Here is a 26,125-nt window from a genome sequence, read left to right as displayed (position 1 = left end):
TGATTTATTGTGGATCGATTGGGCGAATGCGAAGGAAAGCGTCGGTAGTGTTGTGGATTGTAAAGTGCGTGGGAAATAGCGCGTATATGGAGAAGGGAAGTATCATTCAGAAATAGAAACGATACATATTGCATTGTCTCTGCAAGGCAACATAATTGTGATCATTAAGAAAACAGCGTATAAAACCGTAAGTATGGATGGTCGTAATATTTCATCCAATCGGTTTTGGCAAGATCATTTTCTTGTTCATAATTTATTTCCCTGGAGCGTGTTCGTCGTACTGCTTGGAAGTCTAGCTCCAGCCCAGCTCCAGGTAATCACAGTTTAATAGTGGATCATTAATGTCCACCCGATAGCAGCTGTACTCTTACTAAAGATACTGATTATGTCTCGTAGCAGTTCTTCGGATCCGCAATCAAATTTCCATTATACCAGCGACGATCATGCTGACGTATGGACTCATCTTTGGAGCACTCCCTGACAACATTCACCACAGGCTGGACAGAAAATTGATGATAGGTTCTGAACATCGTGACAGTCACTTTGTGAGTGACAAACGAGTTCGGGAAGACATCCAGGGAGGCAACCGTTCTGGAGTGTACCGTCGCCGACATGATAGGCACGCGGATTCTATAAAGGATGGGTCGGTAATCTTGGAGTACCAGAAGGGATAAGGCTTATGGCACCACCACCTTCCAACATGCTGTTTTCTTAATCGTATCCTATTAGCAGAGTTAAGAAGCTGCAGGAAGAGAACGGAAGATCATGTCGCTGCATCCGTTCTTTGCTGTGCAACCCGAGCTCTGATAGTGGTCTAGACATGTTGTTGTAATCCCACGATAATCAGCAGTGCAGGATGGTGCTTGCCGCATTCGAGTGGGACGCGATGCAGAATTTAATGCGGGACGTCTCTCAACATAATCAGCCTGGCTGATGTACAGACATTCCGTTGGCAATTAGGATGTGTTGGTGAGTGGAGAAATTCCAGCAGATCATGTTAATTAAACACGAACAAATAGGCTTGTGTGTACAATTGGAAGCAATGGGGGGTTTTGGGTTTTTGTGTGACTAAAATGAGAGTTTAATTAAATCATTTAGAGTTACAGACTGTAGGGAGAGATATTCTCCTCCCGATAGGGTTCCAACGATACCATAAAAGAAGTGTTATACTGCTTCGCGCATGATCACGATCCGGTGGGAGGATTTGGAGTTGCTTTTTTATGGCTTCCATACGTCACCAGATATTGGAACAGCTGAAACGGTTATGGATTATGTTTCAATCCGATTTCCCTTCCGGTAGTGTATGTTCGCCTAGCCACTACCATGCGCCGATCAATGCCAAGTGAAAGTTATCGAGCGTAGAAAGGAAAAGAAGTGTTGAAGTGTTGATGTCTGATGCCACTGTTCAATTGAAGCTTTTCGTTTCCGTTCAAGGTTGATCTTTTCGCTCATACTAATGGCGGTAAAGAAGCACTACCAATGGAGGGCAGCTGATGATATTACGGGGTTATAAGAGACAGCAACAAAAAAAAGAGGAAAGATCTCAAAACAGTCTGATTGATGATGCGTTCGTTTAGTGCTGCTAATTGACAGTGCGTGCCGTGCCGTGGGGGTCCTAGCCATAACGGTGCGTTCAGTTCTGGACATTGAACTGGTATATCATTTCAACCCACTGCTTAGGAGGTGATGTGCAGGTTGTGATACTATTAGCACACTATTGAACCGACACATCGAGCTGTTCACCACAAAACGTGTACGGTGGTTGGAGAGAAAATTATCCATTCAAATGTATGCTAATCATGCTCGACATTCATTCGACCGACGCCGGGGTTTTCGTGGTGGTTAGACGACGGCCTTTTTGTTCTGCGTCAACCGAAGAAACACGAAGCGGGGCGGTGGGGAGTTCTATACGTGCCTGGAGAAATTAATAACGGTGCCAATGCAATGGTGGTGATGATGTTGCATGAGTCAAATCGAGTCCAATCCCGGTGTCTATGTTTTTTCCATGCCTTCCTCCGGGGGCAGAAAGCGGATATCGACAGTGTCGGGTCTCAAGGTTGATGTGAACAATGTGATATGCGGTCGGTGTTGGGTTTTGCCAATCACATTAATGATGCGAATGGAATCGTGAATAGCCTAGCTTGAATAGCTTGTACGCTATGCGAAATGATTGTGTTGTACGGTGCGCGTCATTTGTTTTAAAATTCCATTAAAGATGGGAAATTTGCTTTTTGTTGAGGATCCACAAATCTGATTTTAATCTCAGGTCTAATTGTTAAACGTAATGTTTACACTAAATCCATTTAATGAAGGGCGCTCGAACAACAACTTTAGAACTTTCCCTTTTTCTCCCCTCGCAAGGCGTTCGATGTCACTTTCAATTTAAATGCACTGGAACGGCGACGAATGCAGTTGCGGGGGGGGGGGGGGGGGGGGGACATTTGCTGCATTCCACCTTCCCTACCTCCAAAATGGAACACCTTCATGGCTGAAAGAAACTTTATAATTACCGTTCCGTTTGACTTCTCACACAACCGGTTGTGTCTGCTCGGGGTATTTTAAAAAGAAATACACAACGATGGCGACGGCGTTGGCGATATGCCATTTCTACTAGTGACGACCTACTATTACTAGCCACCCGAGAGACGCTTGACTCCTTCCCGATTAGAAAGAGGTGCGGCAAGGAAAACGCCATTCTAAAACATTCCTCCCCGTTAAGGGTTTGGGAGGTGTGCGCGACATTTGGTGCGTGTGGTTGGCGCTATGGTGCTCACTCCTTTATAGTATGTGTGTTATGATTTTCTACCAGCATAAGGGCATCCACGCCTTCCTCCAGTGTAGTAGAATTGGAACACCGATATAGTTCTCGTTGGGTGGTTATGTCGGTGGAGCTATTTTTACTACCGGCGATGTTACCGTGGGATGTGCTTGAAGCTTTGGAAATGAATTTATGATACGCGATCCTCTCCTCCATCGGATCTATTTCGGCTGGATCTTTAACACGGATGTCTAGCCGAACGATCGTGATTTTAGGTGACGTTTATTTTACATGCATCCCGTTTCGTATGTCATTTTAATAGCGCCATAAAGTTGGTGCGTGATCACGATGATGGTGGCGTTCACTTCGATAAGGGCCTGAAGGCCTGAATATTCTTCAAATAGAACTGTATGCTTCTTAATGGCTATTGTGAGTTCCTTTTTTTAAATTTCCTTTCACTATTTAAAATGATTTAAACATACTTATGAAGAGGGATTTCGTAAGATCTCCAAAAAAGAGCTCAAGTATTGTTAAGCAAAAGCTCTCAAAGCAAGATCTCCTACGAACCAATATGACCTCCACAAAACCGAATGTTCACAGATGCTAATCGCGTTTCGATAGAGCCTTCTTTTCGGTTGAGCGATTGAATGGTGGCAAATTAGGAGAAGCTACATGTCAGAAATGGAAGCAGTAGTGAGATTACCAAACCAACCTCACCCAATTCCGTGCGTCGTACGAGTGTAAACCACGTTACGACAACGCGCGCTAACTCGACACTAACCTAATTAGGCTTGCCGGCTCTAGCCAAAAGCAAACTGTCACCCGCGCGAAAAACGAAATTTTTCGGAGCCGATTGGTCAGTACTGCTCTGTATGGACGGTAGGAGAAAGACAGCGATTAGCATCTTGCGGTTTGGTGTGAGGAAATAAAATGGTAATGTCACCATTCACCAATCTTGTCTTGTTGGTGAAATTTACAAGCGAAACTAATCGTAGGAAGAAACCCCATGCTTGCCCATGCGCGTGTTTATCGTCGAACGATCGATATCCTTGTTTTTGCCGAAAATAGAGCCGACAAACTAAATGCGACCGGTAGTCGGTACGAATTGGAGGAACCGGGTACGATGAACTTTCGTTGCATCGTTGGCGCCTTGGTTGCCTTAAATAAAATCGCCCAAAAGGTGATGATGATGTACTATTTTGGGATGCGTCGAATGAGATGCAAATTCCTCAACAATCTGCAAATGCCGTGAAGCAGATTTCGTTCTCTGGTGTCCTCCGACGTGAGGATTTTCTGATGAGGGTGAGTCATGCTGTGGATATGGGGGAGTAAGTTGTTTTAGAAGTTTCCTGAACGTTTGTTTGCTGAATTTCTGTTATGGAAACATGTTTTATTGGTTCAAAATTCTAACATAAAAGAGAAGAAGGCAACGGCTGAGGTTTCTTTGCTACCAAAAATGTAATGAGATCTTTCTTGCAAAAAATACTCTTCTTAAAAGCCGCTAAAAGGCTATTATTACACAAATCATACATCTCTTCTTGTGGAGAATGTTGAGGGAGCCTTGGTTGGAAATGGAAAAAAAGACGCTTCAATAATAGTTGTCCGATCGAGTTTTCGCCTCATTTCCATGCACCATCCATGATCGTAAGGATGATTCGCCATTTTGACAGGTACAGAAGAGGAGGTCATGGTGCTTTAAATGGTTGCCTAATTGTCGATCAAATCGCCATTTAACGTACGATGTCAGGCTACGGTTTGGGGAGATGCCCCTGACAGGCTATAGTACGATTTTTTTCTCTTCATTCCTCTTGGTGTTCCGTTCTGAAAAGAGTCACTCCCCAACATTGAGAGCGATAGTTCACGGGCAATGATTGAAGCTTTGTAGATGAAATGCCTTTAAAAAATGGGTAATAATAATAACCTTAGCGTTAACGATCTCGACCCGTTCGTCTCCGATCCGTTGTCCTCGATCCGTGCGTTACGTCCTTCTGGGCGGTTAGCGGGCACAGACTTCACAATGTGTGGCGTGGGTAGTGTTTCTGCAGCACCTTTGTGAAATGCGTAACTCCCACACACCGTGCGCAAGGAGAAGCAACCGTCTCCTTGATTCCTAAATTGTTTGTTGAAAGTTCAGAATCTTCTCAGCGAATGGATCTTTGTCAGGTACACGTTATAAATATTCTAGCAAATTTGAGCAATTTGGAATTTGCTGCTTGTGTTTTTTTTTTAGGTTTCGTTGGCTAATGGATGATGAATTACAAGCCACCAACAATGTGACTGTGACTGACAGACAAAAAAGCTCTCTTCCGTTTGTGGTCGAGGTCGTCATCCACGTTGAAGCGAATGATCGAACGAGAGGAGAGGAAAATCTTGAAACAAACCAAGACTCGGTCGATTAAACGATACAATTATTCACTAATAATTGACCATTCACGTTGTTGTAGCGCATCTGTTGCGTCACCTTTTGGTTTTGTTTGTTGGCCACTCAAGTGCGCATTTTTCTTTATAAAAAGTTTCCTTTTCGTTGGCATTTCTTCCATTACACCGAAGTGTACTGTGAAAGGCTCTTTCATGCGCGAGGTCGTATGCGGAACGGAAGTAGAAGCTTTTTCCTCAAGATTTACTAGTGAATGGCTTGAAAGGCCTAAGTCCACCGATCGATCTTGTCAGTTTCGCATACGAAACGAGCATCTCATCTTGTTTCGTTCGATTCCACCACGTGAACGGTACGCTTGCAATGCTTCAAAATTAATGAATCATTTTCGCGGCATTGACCTTGAAGCCGTTAGCTGTTAGGCTGAGATGTGTACGCCACTTTAGCTAGGCTCATATTGAACTCGCGTTACGAACCCAGGGGGGAAACCATGTGGAAGGTGGAGAAAAGAGACAAGAAAATGGAAATGAAGAGCTGGGCTGTGTTTGTGCACCGTTCGGGTGGCATAATTTGGTTTGAGGTTATCGTAATATTTACCGAAAGTAATGCATCTTTAGCAGAGCGCAATCACAATCATATTGGGTGGAATGTAAATGTTTTTTTTTTGCCTTGGCCGGAGAAGGGTGTTTATACAAAGTTTCGGAATATTTCGTTCATCACACAAAAGCTAATGCAATGTACATACGCTTTTCACTGGTGAAGAAAAAAGTAAAAAGTGTAAAATAAAATAAATCTTTTGTATTTTGTATTGCATAATTTCAGGCGATACATACATATAAAAAATGTACAATACTAAACATAATTTTAGCTTATTATTAAATCATACTAGAAGCATCATTTTGTGTTGGATTTGTAGAATTATTTCATAATAAAAGTCCATTAGATCGAATATTACCGTAATCGAGAGTGAAGCTGGTAGGATCTGCATGGACCAAAAAGGCAAAAGAAGCTCTACGAATGATCATCAAGACACACAGCCCAATAATCAAACGATCTTTACTCGCATTGAATGTGTTGAAAATCGCTCTTAATTTTCCGGGCGGGGTACCAATTTTTCCCTTCCCTTCCATTCCCAATCCCCGCTGAACATCGTTTGGCATCTTTTTTTTTTGCTAATTTTCGCTGCATGGAATGGATGGAAACAAGTGGAAAGAAAAATATGTTCTGTGCATGATTATTTTTCCACCTGCACTCTGCTCTTTCCTTCTTCTCTTGTATCTGCCCCAGCGTTTTTGGTACGCTTAAATTTGGACCACTTGCGAGCTTACGCAATGTTGTAGTTATTTTTTTTTGTATTTTCAAGTTCTCACCCGTACCCGTTCCTCATTTGCTTCAGCATTGCAATCGTTTATGCTACACTGCTACTGCCACCATTTAAATCATGGCGTGGAAAACGAAAGGACGAAAGTGTGCAGGAGAAGAAGTGAGGGCATTACAACCATTGCTTGATGTTTGCTTTCATTGCTATGCTGCAGACGCAAGGGAACTACTGCCCGGCCTAGCAGGGGCTCATCATCATTCCTGGCCGGTGTGCGACGCGATTCCGTTTTAATGGTGGTCAGCCACGGTCGAGCCTCATCCGTTCTGGTAGCACGATACCGTTAGCTTCCCTCAGCTTTCCACCTCCTTGTTCCGCAATCGCAAAAAAAGGGGTAGCAGCAACAAAACGAGAGTATAATGTTGTATGTTGCGGCGCACTTCTTCTTCAGGTCAACGTACGCTTTACGGCGGCCAACAGAACATATCGGCAGGGGAAGAAAATGTCGATCGATCCGGGGAACCCGGGTGGTGATTTTATGCTAAACACACACTCACTGGGCAGACCGTTTTGCGTGCCCGCGATACAAATGAAAGTGTATGTGGAGAGAGCAAAAGCACCGAGAACGAACATGTAACAGCCGCCCGAGAACAACTACCGTTTTTGTGACGCTCTATAGTGGCCTTGAGGCTGGCAGGTTTTGTACGATTACATAATTATGCTTTGCAAAAAGATAAAGATGGCAATGAGGCACCCATTAACTCATCGATGCATCTGAAGAATGTCGTTCGATCGGGTTTTTTTACGATGCACAATTAGGCACGCTCAAGGGGAATGTTGTACAGTTAGGCCGATGGTCATGTTCAATCACCCTTTAAGATAAGCTGCTGGAAAAAAATATTCTTAACGATATCGAAGAAATCCTAAGAATGTACGTAGAGAACCAGCACTGAAATAAATGATTAAAAATAGCCACATTCATTTTCGCGGATTTGAGATTCTGTGGAGCTGAGAGTTTACTATAAATCATGCACAATGATCATGTTTATCGGTGAGTTAATTGTACCGTGTTTACGTGGTGGTGATCACCACCACTCTGCAGTACGTCCAATTACACCAATAAACACGCCAAACCGGAGCTAATCCGTATGCAAACGGTTGCATTACACACTGGTTGATGGTTGTTATATAAACCGCAATGGGATCCCAGTAATATGGGCTGGTTTTAGTAATATCGATTAGTGTAGAAGGCTAGCTGACGTGTTTATAAATGCATTAATAATTGTTTCCTTTACGGCAACTATATAAGAGCAAAATGATCGGGATATCCGGAAAGGTGATGTGATTGCACCAACTTAATCATGCTTTCCTTTTTGTTTTCAATTAAACGATTTATATTTGCATACTCCACAGACAGGTTTATATTATTTTATTTAATTATTGTGACTTAAAATAAATTTGTTCTATAAATTGGGTAAAACATGCCTTATAAGTATATTGTGTCTAAATCGAGTATACATTCAGGCGTAATTCATTGCAAGTTATGCAATTTCAATTTTCAAAGTTATCTAATTTAATTCATTCGTGTTAATTGTAGACAATTTTTAATAGCACAAAATCATTTTCCAAACCTTCTAAATGTGTCATTCACGTTTAAAAACAAATCGTTCCAATGGCTAAACAAAATCACAAGGAAATCGTATAAAATATCATTTCCTGATACGACGTCCCCTGCTGCGCATCTGGAAAAGTGCTATTCACTGTAAAATGTCCAAACGGCGAAGAAATATAGCTTTCACTGTGGCAAATAAAACAGACATACACGCTCTCAAGATCAACCTGGTGGTAGCCTTACTTTCGTTGGTTTTGCCTCAGCAGATCAGATTCAGTGTTGAGGGCTTCCCTCCTGGCAAACGATTGCATGTTCTATAATTATAATATTGGAGAGCAAAAGTGTAGCGAAAAAAAAAACGAGGGGAGTATTGCAATTGAAACACATAAAAAGAAAAAAACGCTATAACCGATAGGAAGGCAAATAAAAACCGATCATTCAACAGCAAAGTGTCCCGCACAGCGAGACAAGAAGTGGTGTGGAACCACGACGGTATGAGTGGGATTTCAATCGCGATATCACATTTTGAGCTGCCGGTAGCTGTCAAGTGCAGTTTACCGCTGAGGCCACCGTAAGGTGTCGGTCGGTTGGTGCAGGTGTCCCAGCCACAAACTCTGACTGGTGGCTGGTGAGTAAATGACGCACCAACGAATGGTGTCAGCGTCAAGTACGCAAGCGCCGTGCACACCTTTTAATGGGTTGTAATGGTCGGTTTTGTGCATTCGTTGGGTTGCTGCAGGCAGACGGGTGACTGCAAAGCGCGATTTGGACGCATTACCATTCGGTACCTAACAATTTTTGACACCCCAAAAATGGTGCTGGGCCTTTTTTATGTGTGTGTGTTTTGTGACCCCAAAAACGAAGGGTGATGCTGTGTGCTAATAAAGGTGCACAGGAATGGTTTCAGTTCGTCTTCAGCCTTTTGCGATGGGTCGAAGATGGCTCAAATGAACCATTTAATGGGTGCCCCCCACGGCAGCTGTTAATGATGGTAGTGGTAGAGGAGGTGATAATTTGGTCTGTTTTTGAGATTGGTTCTCTTTGCTGTTTGGCACCCATACGGAATAGGTTGGTGAAATCGATCTGACATTGACTCTTGGAAGGCATTAATTTTCCTGCTTCTATGAAATACAACCACACAGAAAAAAAACCCCATCGCAAAATGATCTATTTTCAGCCAAATAGTGTCTTCGCGCTGTGGTGTGCACTCTCTAATTGATCTCTTTTTTTTGCGATTTTGGTTTTCTCCCCTTCTTTAGTACGGTCTGCGGCAACTCGATCTGTCCTTGCTGTCGCAACTGTGGGCCCTGAACGAATCCATCCAAGAGTTCCGCACGATGCTGCAGGAGCAGGAAACGCTTTCACCGCCCTCGCCGACACCGTCCAACTCGGACGCGAACTCCGTATCCTCGGACGATGATCTCGACGAGGACGACTCGTCCACCACCAACAATAGTAATCGGCTACTGCAACATCAGCAACAACAGCACCTACTACTGTCCGCCCATCATCAGCTACAATCGTCCACGTCCAACAGTATTGGCGGTTCGGGAACCGGGAGCGGTGGCAACCTAACGCCGGGCGCTGGTCCAAATCCGAACGAATCGGGCGGATCCTCCACAACGACGCTCTCTTCGTCCGCTTCGTCCCGCATGAGAGCACCACCGCCACCACCCCCGAACCGGAAAGCACCTTCGCGACCCGTCTAGTAGCGGTTCGGGGTTTGGGAAGATTAGCCGTGTTCATATTCCTTGGGTTGAACGTGGAACTTCAACACTAAAACAAGTCACAGTGATCGTTTGCCAATTAGTTGCGGTGCGGTGAAATAGATTTATCCGATGGTCGGGCAAGAACAAACCGAAAGGATTGATGGAGATGATTTCACGACAAATAAAAAAAAGGTGAACGAAGATGGAAGGTGTTTGTTTCATATAGGAAACAATATAAAGGGAAAGACTAGCGAGCTAGACGATCCATATACCAAAAGAGTCACGTTTAAAAACATTAAATCATAAGCTGATGAAGACTAGAAGGATTTGAAGAAAAGACGATCGGAGAAGACAAGAAAAAGCGGTAAAAGAGCGGACAATCCGTGTATGTCCTAAGCAAAGCTTTTCGTGTACGAACGAAAATGGTTGGATGTAAAAACATACTCTCCATGCAATTTTTTCTCTTTCTTTTGAAATATGTTCGTTCAAATTCACTGATATCTGTCTCGGCCCCAAGGAAATAAAATTTAAATACAGGCACACGCGATAGGAGCGACTTTGCAAAGGAGAAGATGTTAGGTGTGCCACAGGAAGGGGAAAAGAAGATGGCCACATTTACTACCGGGTTCGGCCGGGTGGATGAGTGTATGTGAAGTGTTACGAAGAAAAAGGAAATTCTATAGGCAAACAGCGAGCAGGCAAAGCAGTAGGGGAGGGGAAACTCCTTACTCCTGTATATACTAATGTGCGACTAAATAATGTTCCCAAACGTAGCGTTTAATTGAAATGATGAAATAAAATATGGAAATTAAATAAAACGTTTGCTGTATTTATATGGGTAAGGAAATAAATTATTAAAATGCATTGAATCTTTATTGTAGGTTTTTTTAGAAATTTTTTAAAATCTGATTCAGTTGGTTCATACAGAAGAAAGCGCCATATTGCATACTTTTAGGGGAACAAAATATTGCGCCCGAAGGTATGCAATGTTATTTATCGGTGCACCCTTCTTTCGACACACAATCCGACAACGCTTAAGGTGGCGGATAACGACAGCAATAAAAGTAGCATCACGTTTTGTTTAGAATAATAATTTTACGCCTCTTTATACTTCTTCATTAGGCCACCCGTTCACCTTCTTCGTTCATTCAACAAGCGGTAAGCCGGCTGTGCGCAATGTAATCCTACGCACGTGCTTAGCCTCTCACACGCACGCAGCACAATTAGCATAGATCGGTAATATTTCACACCTTAATCGTTCACACCTTTGCCCTTCCATTGTTCCTTTCTTACGTTTGTTGTCAACCGAAACTCACTTTTCACGAATTGAGTACGGGACACGTTTGCGATCGTGGAATTTGCAACGAGGTCCCCGAGCATGCACACGAGAAAATGGATGTTGATGAACCTTTGGCGCGATCGCATTTTCATGTCCCTCAACCTTAAACGATTCGACCGGCCGGGATGATCGTGCCAGTGTGGTGGAGGGCTGAAGATGAATAAATCTAGCCGTACCATCCGTCAGTGTTTTGATGTTCTACCAATCGGATCTAATGGGTCTAGAGGACGGAGAAAACAAGACAAATAAAAGCTAGAAACGAAACACACCGTACCACGTGAACGTGCAGAAACAATTACGCTTTGTCGTCCGCAGAGTGTGAGTCGAACGAATCGTTACAGATCGCGGATGAGGGAAGGCCTAGCTGGGGTTTGGAGTGGATTTGGGGTGGATTTGAAAGGGTGGAATGGTTTTGAATGGTGAATGAGCAAATGTTGGGCGGACTCGAACGATTTCCATAATGTGCAAAAGCCCAACGAATGTACGCTGGATCGTCTTTACGATCTCTACGAAGTTTGTCTTGTGTGTTTGGATGGTATGTCAGTGTCTTTCGTCTGAGGGAGTTCTGCTCAGTCGCAACTTTAAGAAGGTCTCCCACCACTAATCTGCCATTTGGAGTTAAACCGTACAAGAGGGCATGGGCGATGGGATTTAGAATTACTTGTCACAACCTACGAGATGATTCGGAATTTGGTGAGCTTAAGAAAAGGAGATCCAAAAGTAGATCCACTCCAACCAGCTCGCTTCATAGAAATTTTAATATCATGAATGATTTTTTGAGACGAAATTTCGAATAGACAACACGAGACGTTAAGCAGCTACAATGTTTCAATTTAAACACCTAAAACATTGAAGCAATACGCTTCCGGCTTAAGTTCCCTTCCCATTGCACAATTGCTACAATTGTTACCGCCACTAACATTTAACGTAAAGGTGAGACGCTTTACAACGATCTCAACATCCATTTACCATTCCTCCATTCCCACCAGTTTTCCAAAACTTCTTTTCACGACTTTCAAGCTCGTTTTTTCTTCTTAAAGACTTCCGATCCGTCCCATTACAATTGCCACCCCTAACCATTCTTCATTTCTCTTTGTGCCGCACATGACACAACGGGCGCACTGTTGGTTCCTAATTTCAATTTCCTTCAATGGTGCGAAGGAAAGCGATCGTATTGTTGAGCTTGCGTGGATTTGGTTAAATGTCGAAAACTGAGTCAAACAATAACAGACAGCTAAGTTGTTTGGTTACGTCGTTTGGATGATAATGATGATGGTTGGTTTAAGATTCAATTTTAGTTTTGGCACTTTATTCCACCATTTTATGGCGTCACATTTAAGTGATTTATTAGAGGAATGATCGCCCACCAGGGATAGTTATTTGGTGAACAGAGCGCTTTGCAGTACATCGATATTATATTTATTATTAAGTTGTGTATATTTACTATTAAATTGTGTAACTTTCGATAAAAATATGTATTAGGAAACTGTTAAAAAATGTTTTTGTTTAGCAGTTTGCATAACTTCAGGAGTAGGTATTATACGTAGTGTTGGGTCAAGTAGCTCTTTTGCAAGAGCGGAGCGCACCGCTCTCGCTCTCTAAAGTGTGCGGTGCGCTTGAGGTAGCTCCACACGGGTGCGCTGCACACAGGAGTAGTGTTGGGTAATGTGCTGCTGTGCACACAGTGCGCACAGCACAGCTTGGTGTGCGCACAGCACAGCACACCTGTTATTGTGCTAGCACACTGCGAGCACACAGTACACCTAGTACAGAGCTAGCACAGTGGAAGTACACTGCTAGCACACGGTTGTCACACGGCCCCCAAACAACCCCCCCCCCCCCCCCCCGCTCATCGCAATTCAGCTTCGGGGTTGATTAGTAAGGGCATCCCAAAATGTCTCCCCCCCGGTCAGCACTTTTGAAATCAGTCCACCCCCCGGTCAGCACTATCAAAACTTGATTTTCTCCGATCAGTAACACTGGATCGTGGATCGTTCCACGCACAGCACACCGTTGAGTGCTAACGTGTGCGCACAGCACACCTAAGTGTGCTTTCGTGTGCGCACAGCACACCAAATTGTGCTACTTTACCCAACACTACACAGGAGCGATTGTGCGATGTGCTCCCAGGAGCGAAGTTTCGCACCACAAGGAACGCTGCACGCGATTCCTGCGATACCTCTTTTTCCCGTGAGCTGTGCGGGAACACACACAATAAGATGACTGGAGCGATTGAAATACCTCTTTTGCTCTTGACCCACTAGCTATAGCCTTATGAAATTTTCAAATTTTTACAATTTTTTTAATTTTCTTCAATTTTTTATTCTTTTCTTTATTTAAAACATTATTTGAGTGAAAAGAAACTTATTCCAACCGATTGGCATTAAAATAAATCAATTTAATTTTTTTTGCAAAATTTCCCAAAAAAAAACGTAAGGGGTACCCCTTATGAAATTTTCGAGTTGAAATTTTTTTAAATTTTTTTTTCCGATTTTTTATTCTGTTTTGTTTTTAAAGCATTATTTGAGTGAAAAGAAACTGATTGCAACAAATTCGCATTAAAATATATCACATTTATAAATTTTGCTAAATTGCTGAAAAATGAAGAAAATTTTACATTTTCTCAACAGGGTATGGAACTTGGTTCCTCGAATAACTTCTGGCACAGACATTTGAGGGCATGGCCGTCCAAGAAGAAAATGTAGCCATTGATGCCATCTATCGATCACAGGTTAAAGATTGGCGATCCGTTGGATACCGACCGAGTTATAGGCAAAATTTGGTGCAAAAATGAGCCTTAGTCAATTTTCATTACTTTGATTTTTTTTGAATTTTTTAATATTTTTCACTCTTTTTTTATTTAAAGCATTACTTCAGTGAAAAGAAACACATTGCAACCAATTGGCACTAAAATAAATCAATTTATTTTTTTTTGCAAAATTTCCCAAAAAAAACGTAAGGGGTACCCCTTATGAAATTTTCGAGTTGAAAATTTTTTTAAAATTTTTTTCTGAATTTTTATTCTTTTTTGTGTTTAAAGCATTATTTGGGTGAAAAGAAACGTATTGTAACAAATTCGAATTAAAATATATCACATTTATAAATTTTGCTACATTGCTCAAAATTGAGGAAAATTTTACATTTTCTCAATCAGGGTAAGGAACTTAGTTCCTCGAATAACTTCTGGCACAGATATCTGAGGGCATGACCGTCCAAGAAGAAAATGTAGCCATTGGTGCCATCTATCGACCACAGGTTAAAGATTGGCGATCCGCTGGATACCGACCGAGTTATAGGCAAAACTTGGTGCAAAAATGAGGAAAATTTGACATTTTCTCAAACAGGGTATGGAACTTGGTTCGTCGAATAACTTCTGGCACAGGCATCTGAGGGCATGGCCATCGAAGAAGAAAATGTAGCCATTGGTGCCATCTATCGACCACAGGTTAAAGATTGGCGATCCGTTGAATACCGACCGAGTTATAGGCAAAACTTGGTGCAAAAATGAGGAAAATTTGACATTTTCTCAAACAGGGTATGGAACTTGGTTCCTCGAATAACTTCTGGCACAGACATCTGAGGGCACGGCCGTCCAAGAAGAAAATGTAGCCATTGATGCCATCTATCGACCACAGTTTAAGGATTGGCGATCCGTTGAATACCGACCGAGTTATAGGCAAAACTTGGTGCAAAAATGAGCCTTAGTCAATTTTCATTACTTTGATTTTTTTTGAATTTTTTAATATTTTTCACTCTTTTTTTATTTAAAGCATTACTTCAGTGAAAAGAAACACATTGCAACCAATTGGCACTAAAATAAATCAATTTATTTTTTTTTTGCAAAATTTCCTAAAAAAAACGTAAGGGGTACCCCTTATGAAATTTTCGAGTTGAAAATTTTTTTAAAATATTTTTCTGAATTTTTATTCTTTCTTGTTTTTAAAGCATTATTTGAGTGAAAAGAAACGTATTGCAACAAATTTGCATTCAAATTTATCACATTTATAAATTTTGCTACATTGCTCAAAATTGAGGAAAATTTTACATTTTCTCAATCAGGGTAAGGAACTTAGTTCCTCGAATAACTTCTGGCACAGATATCTGAGGGCATGACCGTCCAAGAAGAAAATGTAGCCATTGGTGCCATCTATCGACCACAGGTTAAAGATTGGCGATCCGCTGGATACCGACCGAGTTATAGGCAAAACTTGGTGCAAAAATGAGGAAAATTTTACATTTTCTCAAACAGGGTATGGAACTTGGTTCCTCGAATAACTTCTGGCACAGACATCTGAGGGCACGGCCGTCCAAGAAGAAAATGTAGCCATTGATGCCATCTATCGACCACAGTTTAAGGATTGGCGATCCGTTGAATACCGACCGAGTTATAGGCAAAACTTGGTGCAAAAATGAGCCTTAGTCAATTTTCATTACTTTGATTTTTTTTGAATTTTTTATTATTTTTCACTCTTTTTTTTATTTAAAGCATTACTTGAGTGAAAAGAAACACATTGCAACCAATTGACATTAACATAAATCAATTTAATTTTTTTTTGCAAAATTTCCTAAAAAAAACGTAAGGGGTACCCCTTATGAAATTTTCGAGTTGAAAATTTTTTTTAAATATTTTTCTGAATTTTTATTCTTTCTTGTTTTTAAAGCATTATTTGAGTGAAAAGAAACGTATTGCAAAAAATTTGCATTCAAATTTATCACATTTATAAATTTTGCTACATTGCTCAAAATTGAGGAAAATTTTACATTTTCTCAAACACGGTAAGGAACTTAGTTCCTCGAATAATTTCTGGCACAGATATCTGAGGGCTTGGCCGTCCAAGAAGAAAATGTAGCCATTGATGCCATCTATCGACCACAGGTTAAAGATTGACGATCCGTTGGATACCGACCGAGTTATAGGCAAAACTTGGTGCAAAAATGAGGAAAATTTGACATTTTCTCAAACAGGGTATGGAACTTGGTTCCTCGAATAACTTCTGGCACAGACATCTGAGGGCATGGCCTCCAAGAAGAAAATGTAGCCGTACGGTGCTACCTTGTACGCTGTGGGCTGTGCGGGAGCACGGACAATAAGATAAGCGGAGCGATTTAGGTACCTCTTTCGCTCTTGACTCAACACTAATAATACGTAGTAAGCGATTCGAGGAACAAAATAGATTGTTTCATGTTAATTTTCGTTTAAATTGGTTTCAAACATATGTTCACAGCACATAACTATATCTGGACGATTTGATATTATTTTCTGACACCGAAAAATTGGTGTCAAAAGTAATATTAATTTTCTCCTAACCATGAGCTCATCATCTCATTTTACTTCGTAGCTCATTAGTTTGTTTTCTTGAGCCCTTTTTTTTCTCCAGCCATGTCTGCTTCTCATCCTCAAAACGATCTCTACCATATTAACCGGTTCATTACTGGAAGAAAACAAACCACACCATTCAACCGGCTACTACCATGCCGCGAAGTTCTCGAATTACACACTAAAAATCCAGGCGAAGTCAGGCATAGCGTGCCACAGCGAAAAGGGTCAAAGGATCGTATGATCTGGTTGTTCGAGTTCTTCCGATTAAGTTACTCGTCTACACGCACCCTTGCCATGGCGGCGCTAGCGGTGACCCTAGACGGTCACCCGGTTTGGATATAGGATTTGTTGTGCTGCTAGTCCCATTTTCCACCCCATCGGACGATGTCAATGAGCCCGTCCGTCAAAACTAACGCCGGCAGTCGTGTCGTGAGTCACATTTCGAGGTGTCACATTTCATAAATCATATCGAGGAAACACCGAAAAGTGTCCCCACACACTCTTTCTAATGGCGGGCGGACGTGCTCATTTGCTGGAATGGAATTGCTCCAGTTCCGCATTGAAATGTGTCTCTTGAGTTGGTGTCCCTGGGAGTCGACATGGTGGCGACAGTTGAAGGTAGGGTTGTGTTTTTTTTTGCAGCAATATCCAAACATTCATCTCACAAGTAAACAATCGGTAAAGTTCCGTCTAGCGGTATGACATTCTCGAGAATGATTTACTCTATTGCTAAAGGCAGAAAAAAACGGAGGAAGGAGTGGTGTCCGTCTCTTTGCCGTTTTTGTTCTAACTGACGCCAACGAGTGAAACGTGTCAAAGTGACACTCGGGTGGTTGTTGTTCCTCGGCATATGCACAAAAAGCGATCGTATGGATATCCTTTCCCTTGGAGAGAAATTTATGTTCAACCATGACGGTCAGCAGGGGAACTGGGCAGAATGTGTCTGGTTTGTGCATGATCGGACGAATCGGTCATTAATTGATGAAATTGTGTGCACAAAGTTGTTCACTGGGAGGTCTGGTTTTCAGAGCTGATGGGGCGTTTGTTATACAAATAATGTAAGCAAATAAATGGCAGATTGCACTCAAGACGCCAGGCATGAGTTTGAGAAGAAATTTCTTTGATGTCTGACACACAAAGACAGCGCTGGGTGGATGAATCACGTTAGGAACCATTTACATGTTGGTTGAGAAAATTTTGCCGAAGATGCAAAAGTAAGAAGTAAAACTAAACTAAAGTAGAAGTTAATTAGAATATGAGTAGATATAAGTTCTTAGTATATAGGGAGGTTTTATGTCAAGAGACATAAAGACAACTTCCGGAGGTAGTTTTTAGTCACGGAATTGCATTATTGTCACTTCATCCGTGATTTGAAGTTGACAGATGAATTATTTATGTAAAACTTCGCTTTCTCTCTGGTACAAAGATATTTAAATTTAGGCTTTAAATACAATACGAATATTATTGTAGGGAATGTATGCGGTTTGCGAGCAGGATAACCCTCAAAAAAAAAAGTTCCAGCTGCAAAAACAGATAGCGCTCCCGCGATAAGTGACGAGATCTGGGACACGATTGAACCACCATCCATCATGCGAAACACCGGTAAGGAGACCACCTGGAAAACCTACGCAACAATATTCCTCTACTCAAGTATTTGTACACCGTTTTCTTACGCCAATCTGCAAGATCACGTTACGCATATTTATCCGCAAGACGACCTCTACAATACCATTCCATTATTCCGACCGGTAAGTGTGCAAACACACTAGTCGTAAGGGAAAACAGTCAATGAGTCATGATGTTGAGGGATTGTCGATTTTTTCTTCTCCCCGCTGTGTATACAGTGGCCACAAATTTCTCCAAAAAATAAACACTTCCGCACAAGGGCAAACAGAGACTGAATGTTCGATTGTTTGGTTCGGGAAGAAATTTCCGCGGGTACTTCCGGTGCGACACACACGGGAAATACGGCACTAGACGAGGGAGGAAGTTTGTAAGACCCTCAGGGATATCCGTTTGGCGAAAATGATGACGTGTGCGCGAGGGGGAAGAGATTCGGAACGAGCGACCCCGAATTACCGGTTTCAGATTACACCGTTTCGTCTCATGTCGTGAGCTTCGACACAAAGCAGAAGTCAGATGTCAGATCATCCGGATGGGCACTTGACGGAAGTCGTGCCGGTTCGAGTGTTGCTCGTTCCGGTTTTTTTGTGTACGATCAAGCAACTCGAAGTGGAAAGTTTTTTTTTCGTTGAGCGGATCGAATAGAGCAAAATGCATCGCGGATTGTGTGTTGAGATCTTCCACCGAACTTACACGGAATTTCAGAACTATAGGGCACCGATTGGCTTGGTGATGAGGCAGCTTACTCTAAGGATAGTACAAATCCAAGGTCTTACGATGACGACGACCCCTTGCCTGGCTGCCAGCCAGTGGATGCTGTGGACTGGGATCGTGGGATTGTCCTTATAAATTATTTATACGCATTCCAGGGTTAGGCGCGCACACTTCATGCAAGCAAACGTGCTGCTCTTCGCAAAACGAACTAGCATCAAGATGGATGTGTGTTATACAGGGGAAAGAATTCTAGAATGTTTGCCAGGGTTTGATACAGTTAGCGATCACTTAGATAAACTCTTTCGAGCCTTCTTTACCCGGGCGGATCAAATTCTCTGCTTGGTTGAATCAAACAAAACCACAAACAGATTATACTTTACCGCACAAGAGAAACTGCCAGCATATATCATAAACAAAAGCGCACCAGAAACACGCGTTTCATGCGGATATAAATCTTGCACCCGTTAGTGTAAACAGTGAATGATGGAAACCACTCCAAAACCAATCGTATAAGGTTTTGTGGGAGCAGATTTTCAAAACCCTCTCTTCTCCTTTCCGGTACGCTTGCGGGGGGACATAATTTTTTCCCTTCAAACAGTGGGTGAAAATCGACCAAAAACACTCGAGAGGGCGAAAGCGAAATCAATCAGCTTTTGTGAAATGAAGCCGTGCAGCTCGTATGTCCCGGATCGATTGCAAGCTTCGGAATGGTTCAGATTTGTCGATCGGAATGACATCGAGCATCGTGCGTGTGAGTGTGAGCGGAGACAGTATCTAGGTGGGTGCACGATCGCATAGGATCAAACGGCACGAGACATCTGTGGTTTGGTTGGCTGAATGTTCCATAATTGTCACCAGCCGTGGGAGGCAATACCGTGGTCTCGTGCCCTTTCTCCGATCATATCCTCTAGGGATGGAGAGGAAATGAATGTTTACATCACAAGACACAGATTACCAAAGGCTGAGGTTGTATGGTGATGGTGGTGCAGAGTTGCCTTTATTCTCTGGCCGGCTTATAAATCGCAACAACATACATCTTCGAACCGGGGTTTTAAAGAAGCTTCCAACAAAGAGAATGAGATCATGCACTGATGAAACCGGGGACGGGTACGTTTTCCCCGCGCCAAAACATACACGGTGGCAAGTGAGTCGATTATCAACGTCATAAACATATCAAAGCATCAGCAAGGGCAGAAACTGGGATATCTTGGGGCGAATGCGAAGGGCACTTCCGAGGGACGAATAAGCTGGTTTTGTTAGCTGGCGAGTAAAAGCAGAGTGGTTTAAAACCACAAACTAAAGTAGAGTGGACCGGTTAGTTACATGTTTTTGCTCCAATTGCGGATCAGATAGTGTTTTATACTGTGGCTTTGCTTTTGTGAAAGATCCTTTGGAAAATCAAGATAAATATTTGCAATGCGCCCTCTAGCGGCAATTACCAAGAAGCAATAGACGAATGCAACTTTTAAATAATTGACAGAGTTCTTAAAGATTTTCTAAAAATGCAAATTGCTGGTGTGAACATTAACTTCAACTGGTCAGTTGCACGTCTCAGTGGAGTTAGTAGAAGGATCTCTACACTCTCGTTTTTTTAAGTATGTACAAAAATAATAACCAACATCTTCTTCATGGCAAATCACGTGCAGTAACTCTTCGTTTACTAACTTTTCTGTATCGCATTTTAATAAATTCACTTTTTAGCAATCTTCCAACTGCCCCTGGGGTAGATCTTCACGAGAGACGAGAAGAGCATTATGTTTTCGGGGGGCACAAATACATAGAACAATGCCCCAATACCGAAAGCCAAGGCCAAGATCATACTTTTTCTTATGCGTTCGGTTCACCTTCTCAAGATTTTGCTCCCGAGAGCAATTGCAAACCGGGTCGGCTTGAAGTGGATTATGTACAACGGACAACAGAAAAAAACAGCACAAAATGAAGCGACAGAACAACCACCGTTTAAACCGTTTCGGGTTAAAGAAGATGGTGTTTGTTTGTGTGTGTGTGTTTGGCTATGGGTACAGATTTTTCTGTTTCGAAATTCAATAAGATAGGGTCTGAAATCAAAAGCAAAACCGAAAGGCAAAAAGACGGGAAGATCGAAAGAGTTGTGGAGATGGCGAGAACCGGCGAACGGAATTTATTTGCCGCGGGGACAGCAAACATAATAGTCTTTGTTTCGGTTTTGTACTTTATTTTCAAGCACTTTTTTGTTGCTGTTGTTGCTTTCGTGTGGTTGTGTGTTTGTTACTGTAGCACCGTGTCCGGGAATGCGTTTTGGGATGGAAAATCTGGCCAGAGTGTGAGGGGGAGTAGGTTGGGAAAACGACCCGGACCGGGGCGCGTAAGTTATGGGAGCAGAAAATCTGAAGCCCAGAAAAGGGATTTTGCGCATGATCGGTTGCGTGATCTTCATCGTCGGAGGTCGTCTTCGGTTGTGTTTTAGTGAAGTTTGTTTTACGGCTAATCGAGGATGTAAAAATGCTTCTCACGTTAGTAAATATAATTGTTAAAAGAAAATAATTTGACACTTCTTCAGAGATGTAAATAAACAAACCTTCTGCAACTGACAGTTACTAGACTACAGCCTAAGTAGTATTCCAATAAACCAGTGCCAGAATCGATCTAGTAAACAGTCGATAGATGCTCCATCAGCGGTTCAGCGATGCATGGAAACTGGAACAAGTTTTCCACCGGATGATCTATGTCGCCAATAACTAACCAACGCTCCCTCGATTCGATTTATTGTGTTTGTAAACATGCCACAGCTGCATGGTTGCCGGGTGTTAAGAAACCGGGAAGGGGAAAATTTTTGGTGACGGAAAATAAATTATCGTAAGAACCATTTTCCACACTGCATCCGTGATAGCAGCTCGTTATGGTGACCGACTAATGCGGTGGTTAGTTGTGGTGGTTCTTTCCGATAGGGGAAAAGTCACGCGTATACCATACGGTAAAATGTTTCTGTTCCACTACTCTTGTAGACTTCCCGACAGCTGTACGCTGTAAATTGCATGGCCCCCCGGTGTGTTTGTGCTGGTATGCCTAATTTGGAGAACCGTAGCCTAAAACCATTAGGAGCGAAAAACAAAACACAAGGGAAAGATGAGTGATTTAGATGTTCAGATTTAATTGAAGTCGGTAGCAATTTACTGAGGACTAGCAGAATGGTGATATACGTCAGGGAAGTGTTGGAAAGTGAATTAGAAATTTGTTTCAAACATATTAGACGAGATGTGTGGTGTGTATTGTGAAGAGAACCCGAATATCTCTGACACACAAGAAAACCTCTTTAAAAGAAATAAATATTTTATTGGAGTTGTTATTTCTTGAATCTCCAGATGATTTCTTCTCAAATAGTGCGATTTTTTTTCCAAAGATCCTGTTTTTGTTCATGCCCAAAAACTTATATGAGCTAATGCCCATTGTTGCGAGGCGTTATGAGATATTCTCTAAAAAATCCTTAATTAGTTTGTCGTCTAATGGGATTTTTCACCAAGATGTACGAGCCTGTTACCCAAAAAGATCCTTCCCAGTAGCTTCCCTCGTCCTTTACGGATGTTTAGAAGAATTCCTCCTGTGCACCTTAATCTTGCGCCTCGACCTGTACGCACCAAAAGGCTTTTCGTGAGAGTGCAAAGAAAACTGAAATTATCCCGAACAGAGCTGAAGATGCTGGTGATGATGAGCCTCCTTCCTCCCGAGTCCATCCCAAACCAAAGCGAAACCAAAAACTACACAACATACCTAAGGAAAGAGAAAGCTCGCCAGAAGTGGCTAAGGTGCGGTCTTGCTAGACCGAGGAAAATGGCCGGGGAAATAAAGAACTTGCGAAGGTAGCGCACAGAGAGGCAAAACGTCTCGACCGTGCGCACGACAGGACATGGCATTAGGGCCCAACAAAAGGATGCACTTGGGAAGAAGGTCAGGAATGTGACGGCAGGGTTCCAGAAAAAAAAACGAGGATCTCACCGAAGGAGGTAATCGCGAGGCAATAGAGGGATGGTGTGTGAGAGTAGAAAAAAGAAAAAAAACGAAACGTTCCGTACGTCACGATCCGGTTCGAAGGTCCGAAGGTCCCAGTGGATGGTGATCGTCTTCGAGCGCTCGTTAGATGGCACTGAACGGAGAGGAAGGAACATGGGAAACGATGCTTCTAAGCGAGTGCCTGCAACAACGACGAACCAAAGTCACAATGTCTCGACTGTACAGGCGAATTCACATGGTTCTTACTCTTACTTAGTTCTCGCCCGACCAAGATGCTCAATGGAATATCTCAACCATGCGATCGGCCGGATCGGGAGGATTTTGTGTTGCATTTTTTTTATGCCTTCCACGTTTAGGCTGAAAGATGCAAGAACTTCACCAGAAGAGGTGTATTGGGAGACTTGACATTCGGTGCAGAAAATGCATCGTTGCCACGGTAACCCCATCTACGGTAGGTCGATTGCTTCAGTTCGGAATCGGTTGGACGCTTCTTGACGTTTTGCGAAAGCTGTTTTACTTTTTTTTGTGTGTGCTTCTCTTCTGTTCACCAAAGCGGTCGTTCTGTTCAGCTGGTCTTGAGAGACTTGAGCGACCGCGATGACGGTGCACGGTGCGACCTTTGAGACATTCCAGCGTGGAGAAGCCTCTTGAGCTGAAGACTTCTTACGCTAGCCCAGCAGCAAATGAGCTCTCCTGGGAGATAGACGATCACCGGATGGTAGACCCCGGCAATTGGGAAAGACGTTTGCTGATGTGTTTGGAGTAGTTTCGCTAGAGTTGGAAATACGGTGTCCAAGTTTGCAATTCCATCCCAACGCAATGTAGTGCACTTTTTTATTATTTGCTAAATGGATGAAATGGAAGAAAAGAAAAGAAAAAAATGCGATACCACAAACTGTGGTAGGGTTAACTGTTTGCATGGGGTGACCTTTGCCTTTTGGTGGAAGTTATGCAACTTTTTCATGACCAGCTTTCTTGGTAGAACATCTTTTGGTAAGGAGTTTTTTTTTATATTTTCATTCGGTTACAAAGAAGATCACCGTTTCGACGTTACACAACGTGTCTTTTCAGGCGGAACGACCCTTTTTTACCCTGCATCACTTGAGATATCAGTTTATCCTTAGCGAAAAGGGAAGGAACAAGAACAGTACACTGGACAATTTCAATTACAAACTGAAGGAAGCGAACACAAACAAATAGGAGTAGAAAATTCCCTTAAGAAAATTGTTGGAAAATTTGAAAGAGAATGGAAATGATGGTTCATAAGAGTTTAAAAGGTACGGCGCGTGAGAGAGGTCAAAATTTGCTCAAATCTAATAGAAGACAGGGTTCGTCGTCTTGAGTCGATTGTATGAGAAAGTTAGCGAACAATTCCATGGTTAAATATCTAAGTCACTTAATCGTACTTTATGTACCATTTGAACCTTACAGCAACATGTGCGAAAAGAATGATATTAAAAAACTTCAAAATTATTCTTTTTTTTCTCTGTTTTTTTTTCTCTGCAGTAATATTTTCATTTATTCTGATTATTCTTTATCTTTGTCCTACCATGAGGTATTATTTTCTTTTAGTATACTTATCATACTTTGAATAAAAAAATTTCTTCACATGATTTTCTAAAACAATGCGAGAAAAAACAACTTCAAAGGGAATGTTTTTTGTTATGGAAATTTATAATGGGTTAAAACATCCTTTTCCCAAAAACGTTAGAACATTCTTATTAAAATTTAACTAAATTAAAATATCATGTATCGCAAAACAAATTTAATGATTGATAGTTGAACAGAAAACGAACCCTGTTTTAACGTAAGAAAAGCTGCTCATTCTCTCCCAAAAGAGAGTAGACCTACGCAGGAGAGCGATCGTATGGCTTCCCACAGGTCTGGCAACTAACCGTTTCACCCTTACGGTTCAGTTTCTCCGAGAGACACGGTTGCGTAGGTAACGGAAAACAGCGCGTACGTAGTGGATTTGGTTTTTTTGAAAAAATCGAAGCGGTTAAACCTGAAAGATCGTGATCCAAACAAGATCGTAGTGCACGATTTCGAAACGAAATTCTTTACCCATTGCAAAGGTCGCATCGTGAAGGCACTTAATGCTCATCGTTATCCTCGGACGGAACGATAGTGGTGATACAGCCGGCCAAACGCATGCAAATGTTGTAGACTCTTCATAAAAAGGGTTCTCGTGGAAGTGATTAACATACGCCAACGGTGTTAACGTTAAAAGATTCAATGCCAATATCCACGAAATCTACAGCATCTTCTATTCTATTGCTTTGCGAGAAACTAACCCACAATTCTCGTCCCCGTGCGTAAAAGAGTGGCAAAAGTGGTCGTAAGATTTTTATTGCGACGCAGAATTCGCAGATATCATCCAGTGCGTCCCAGTGTTATGCTGTGAGTGGTTCCGTGTTCGGGCGATTTTTTTGGTTTGTGGGATGTGTAAGTGTTTGCTGGTGTAGATTTAGCGCTTCTATGCGAAATATTGGGTAAATGTTTACTGACCAGTGGTTAGCCGTTAGTGCCGGTCTCGTGCGTACGTGCGTGTTGAAGGAATTCAAATTGTAAACACGTGGTCGCTTACGGTTCGCGCTGCTAGACGTACATTCCAAACGGTTTGCAGTGGAACGAGAACGTGCGGAATCTGATGCGTGTGATCGATCGATCGACGATCATTAACGCGTTGACGGCGAAATTAGACAACCGTCCCGAGTGTGTTAGAATTGTGTTTGCTGGTTGCTAGTGTTGGAAGTTTTGAAAGGTAATTTATTTCCTCTGCTTTATGTTGGCTGTCTAAATAATACCGTTTGGAAGAAGAATGTTCGGATACTGTCGAAACTCATCTCTAAAAGAAATGATTTGCTTAAAAACGACTGTAAACCTGTGCGAACACTTGCACAAACAAAAAACACATGCAAAACGACTGTCGTAAAAACGAAGCGAGAAAGGTAACAAGCAACGAACCCTACCAAAAAAAAAAAAAAACAAGAGCAAAGTGTGGCGCACCGGTACATGTTCTGGGTGTGCCGGTTAGTTTCCGTTTGTTTTCGAGGGCTTTTCGGGTCTTTCGGGCCAGGGGAAATGAAACAGGACGCACGGTGAAAAGTATCAAAACACAACTGCATGTTTTATTATTGGATTACCGCCTTAAAAGGGAAAGAAAGGTGAACAAAACGGGACCTGGTGCTTGCGATTCGGGAGAAGCCGGCAAATGAATACGTAAAAGCCCGAACCGTATATATACCGTCGAAAAACTTGAAAGCAGAGTAGGAAAACGAGCGAAAAGACGTCGGACAAATTCTTGCAAGGTTTAGGTGCTTAGGTCAAGTTCATATTCGCCTACCGCTCGCTTGTGCTTGAGCGGTGGA

At 42.3% G+C, this 26,125-nt stretch overlaps 2 protein-coding genes and 1 long non-coding RNA gene across 6 annotated transcripts in view; 2 read left to right on the top strand and 1 right to left on the bottom strand.

The window, feature by feature from the left end:
• Positions 1 to 10,589, top strand: part of LOC125762152 (lateral signaling target protein 2 homolog) — a 46,754-nt gene extending 36,165 nt beyond the window's left edge. For all 4 annotated transcript variants that reach the window (XM_049423971.1, XM_049423973.1, XM_049423974.1 and 1 more), the window contains exon 4: positions 9,322 to 10,589. In XM_049423971.1, the coding sequence (XP_049279928.1) occupies positions 9,322 to 9,771 (450 nt within the window). In that variant the 3' untranslated portion in view covers positions 9,772 to 10,589. The remainder of the gene's footprint in view (positions 1 to 9,321) is intronic.
• A 3,774-nt stretch (positions 10,590 to 14,363) lies between these two features.
• LOC125762213 (uncharacterized) overlaps positions 14,364 to 26,125 on the bottom strand; it is a 226,263-nt gene continuing 214,501 nt past the window's right edge. The window contains exon 4 of the long non-coding RNA XR_007418185.1: positions 14,364 to 14,686. This is a non-coding gene — a long non-coding RNA (uncharacterized LOC125762213). The remainder of the gene's footprint in view (positions 14,687 to 26,125) is intronic.
• Positions 24,574 to 26,125, top strand: part of LOC125762157 (GATA zinc finger domain-containing protein 10) — a 43,576-nt gene continuing 42,024 nt past the window's right edge. Inside the window, exon 1 of the mRNA XM_049423983.1 lies at positions 24,574 to 25,518. The gene's annotated coding sequence lies outside the window, so the exon portion shown is untranslated. The remainder of the gene's footprint in view (positions 25,519 to 26,125) is intronic.

This window comes from Anopheles funestus, chromosome 2RL (genome assembly GCF_943734845.2).
Source record: "Anopheles funestus chromosome 2RL, idAnoFuneDA-416_04, whole genome shotgun sequence".
Lineage (NCBI taxonomy): Eukaryota > Metazoa > Arthropoda > Insecta > Diptera > Culicidae > Anopheles > Anopheles funestus.
The sequence above is the reverse complement of the archived record's forward strand: the minus strand, read 5'-3'. Positions and strand labels throughout refer to the sequence as shown.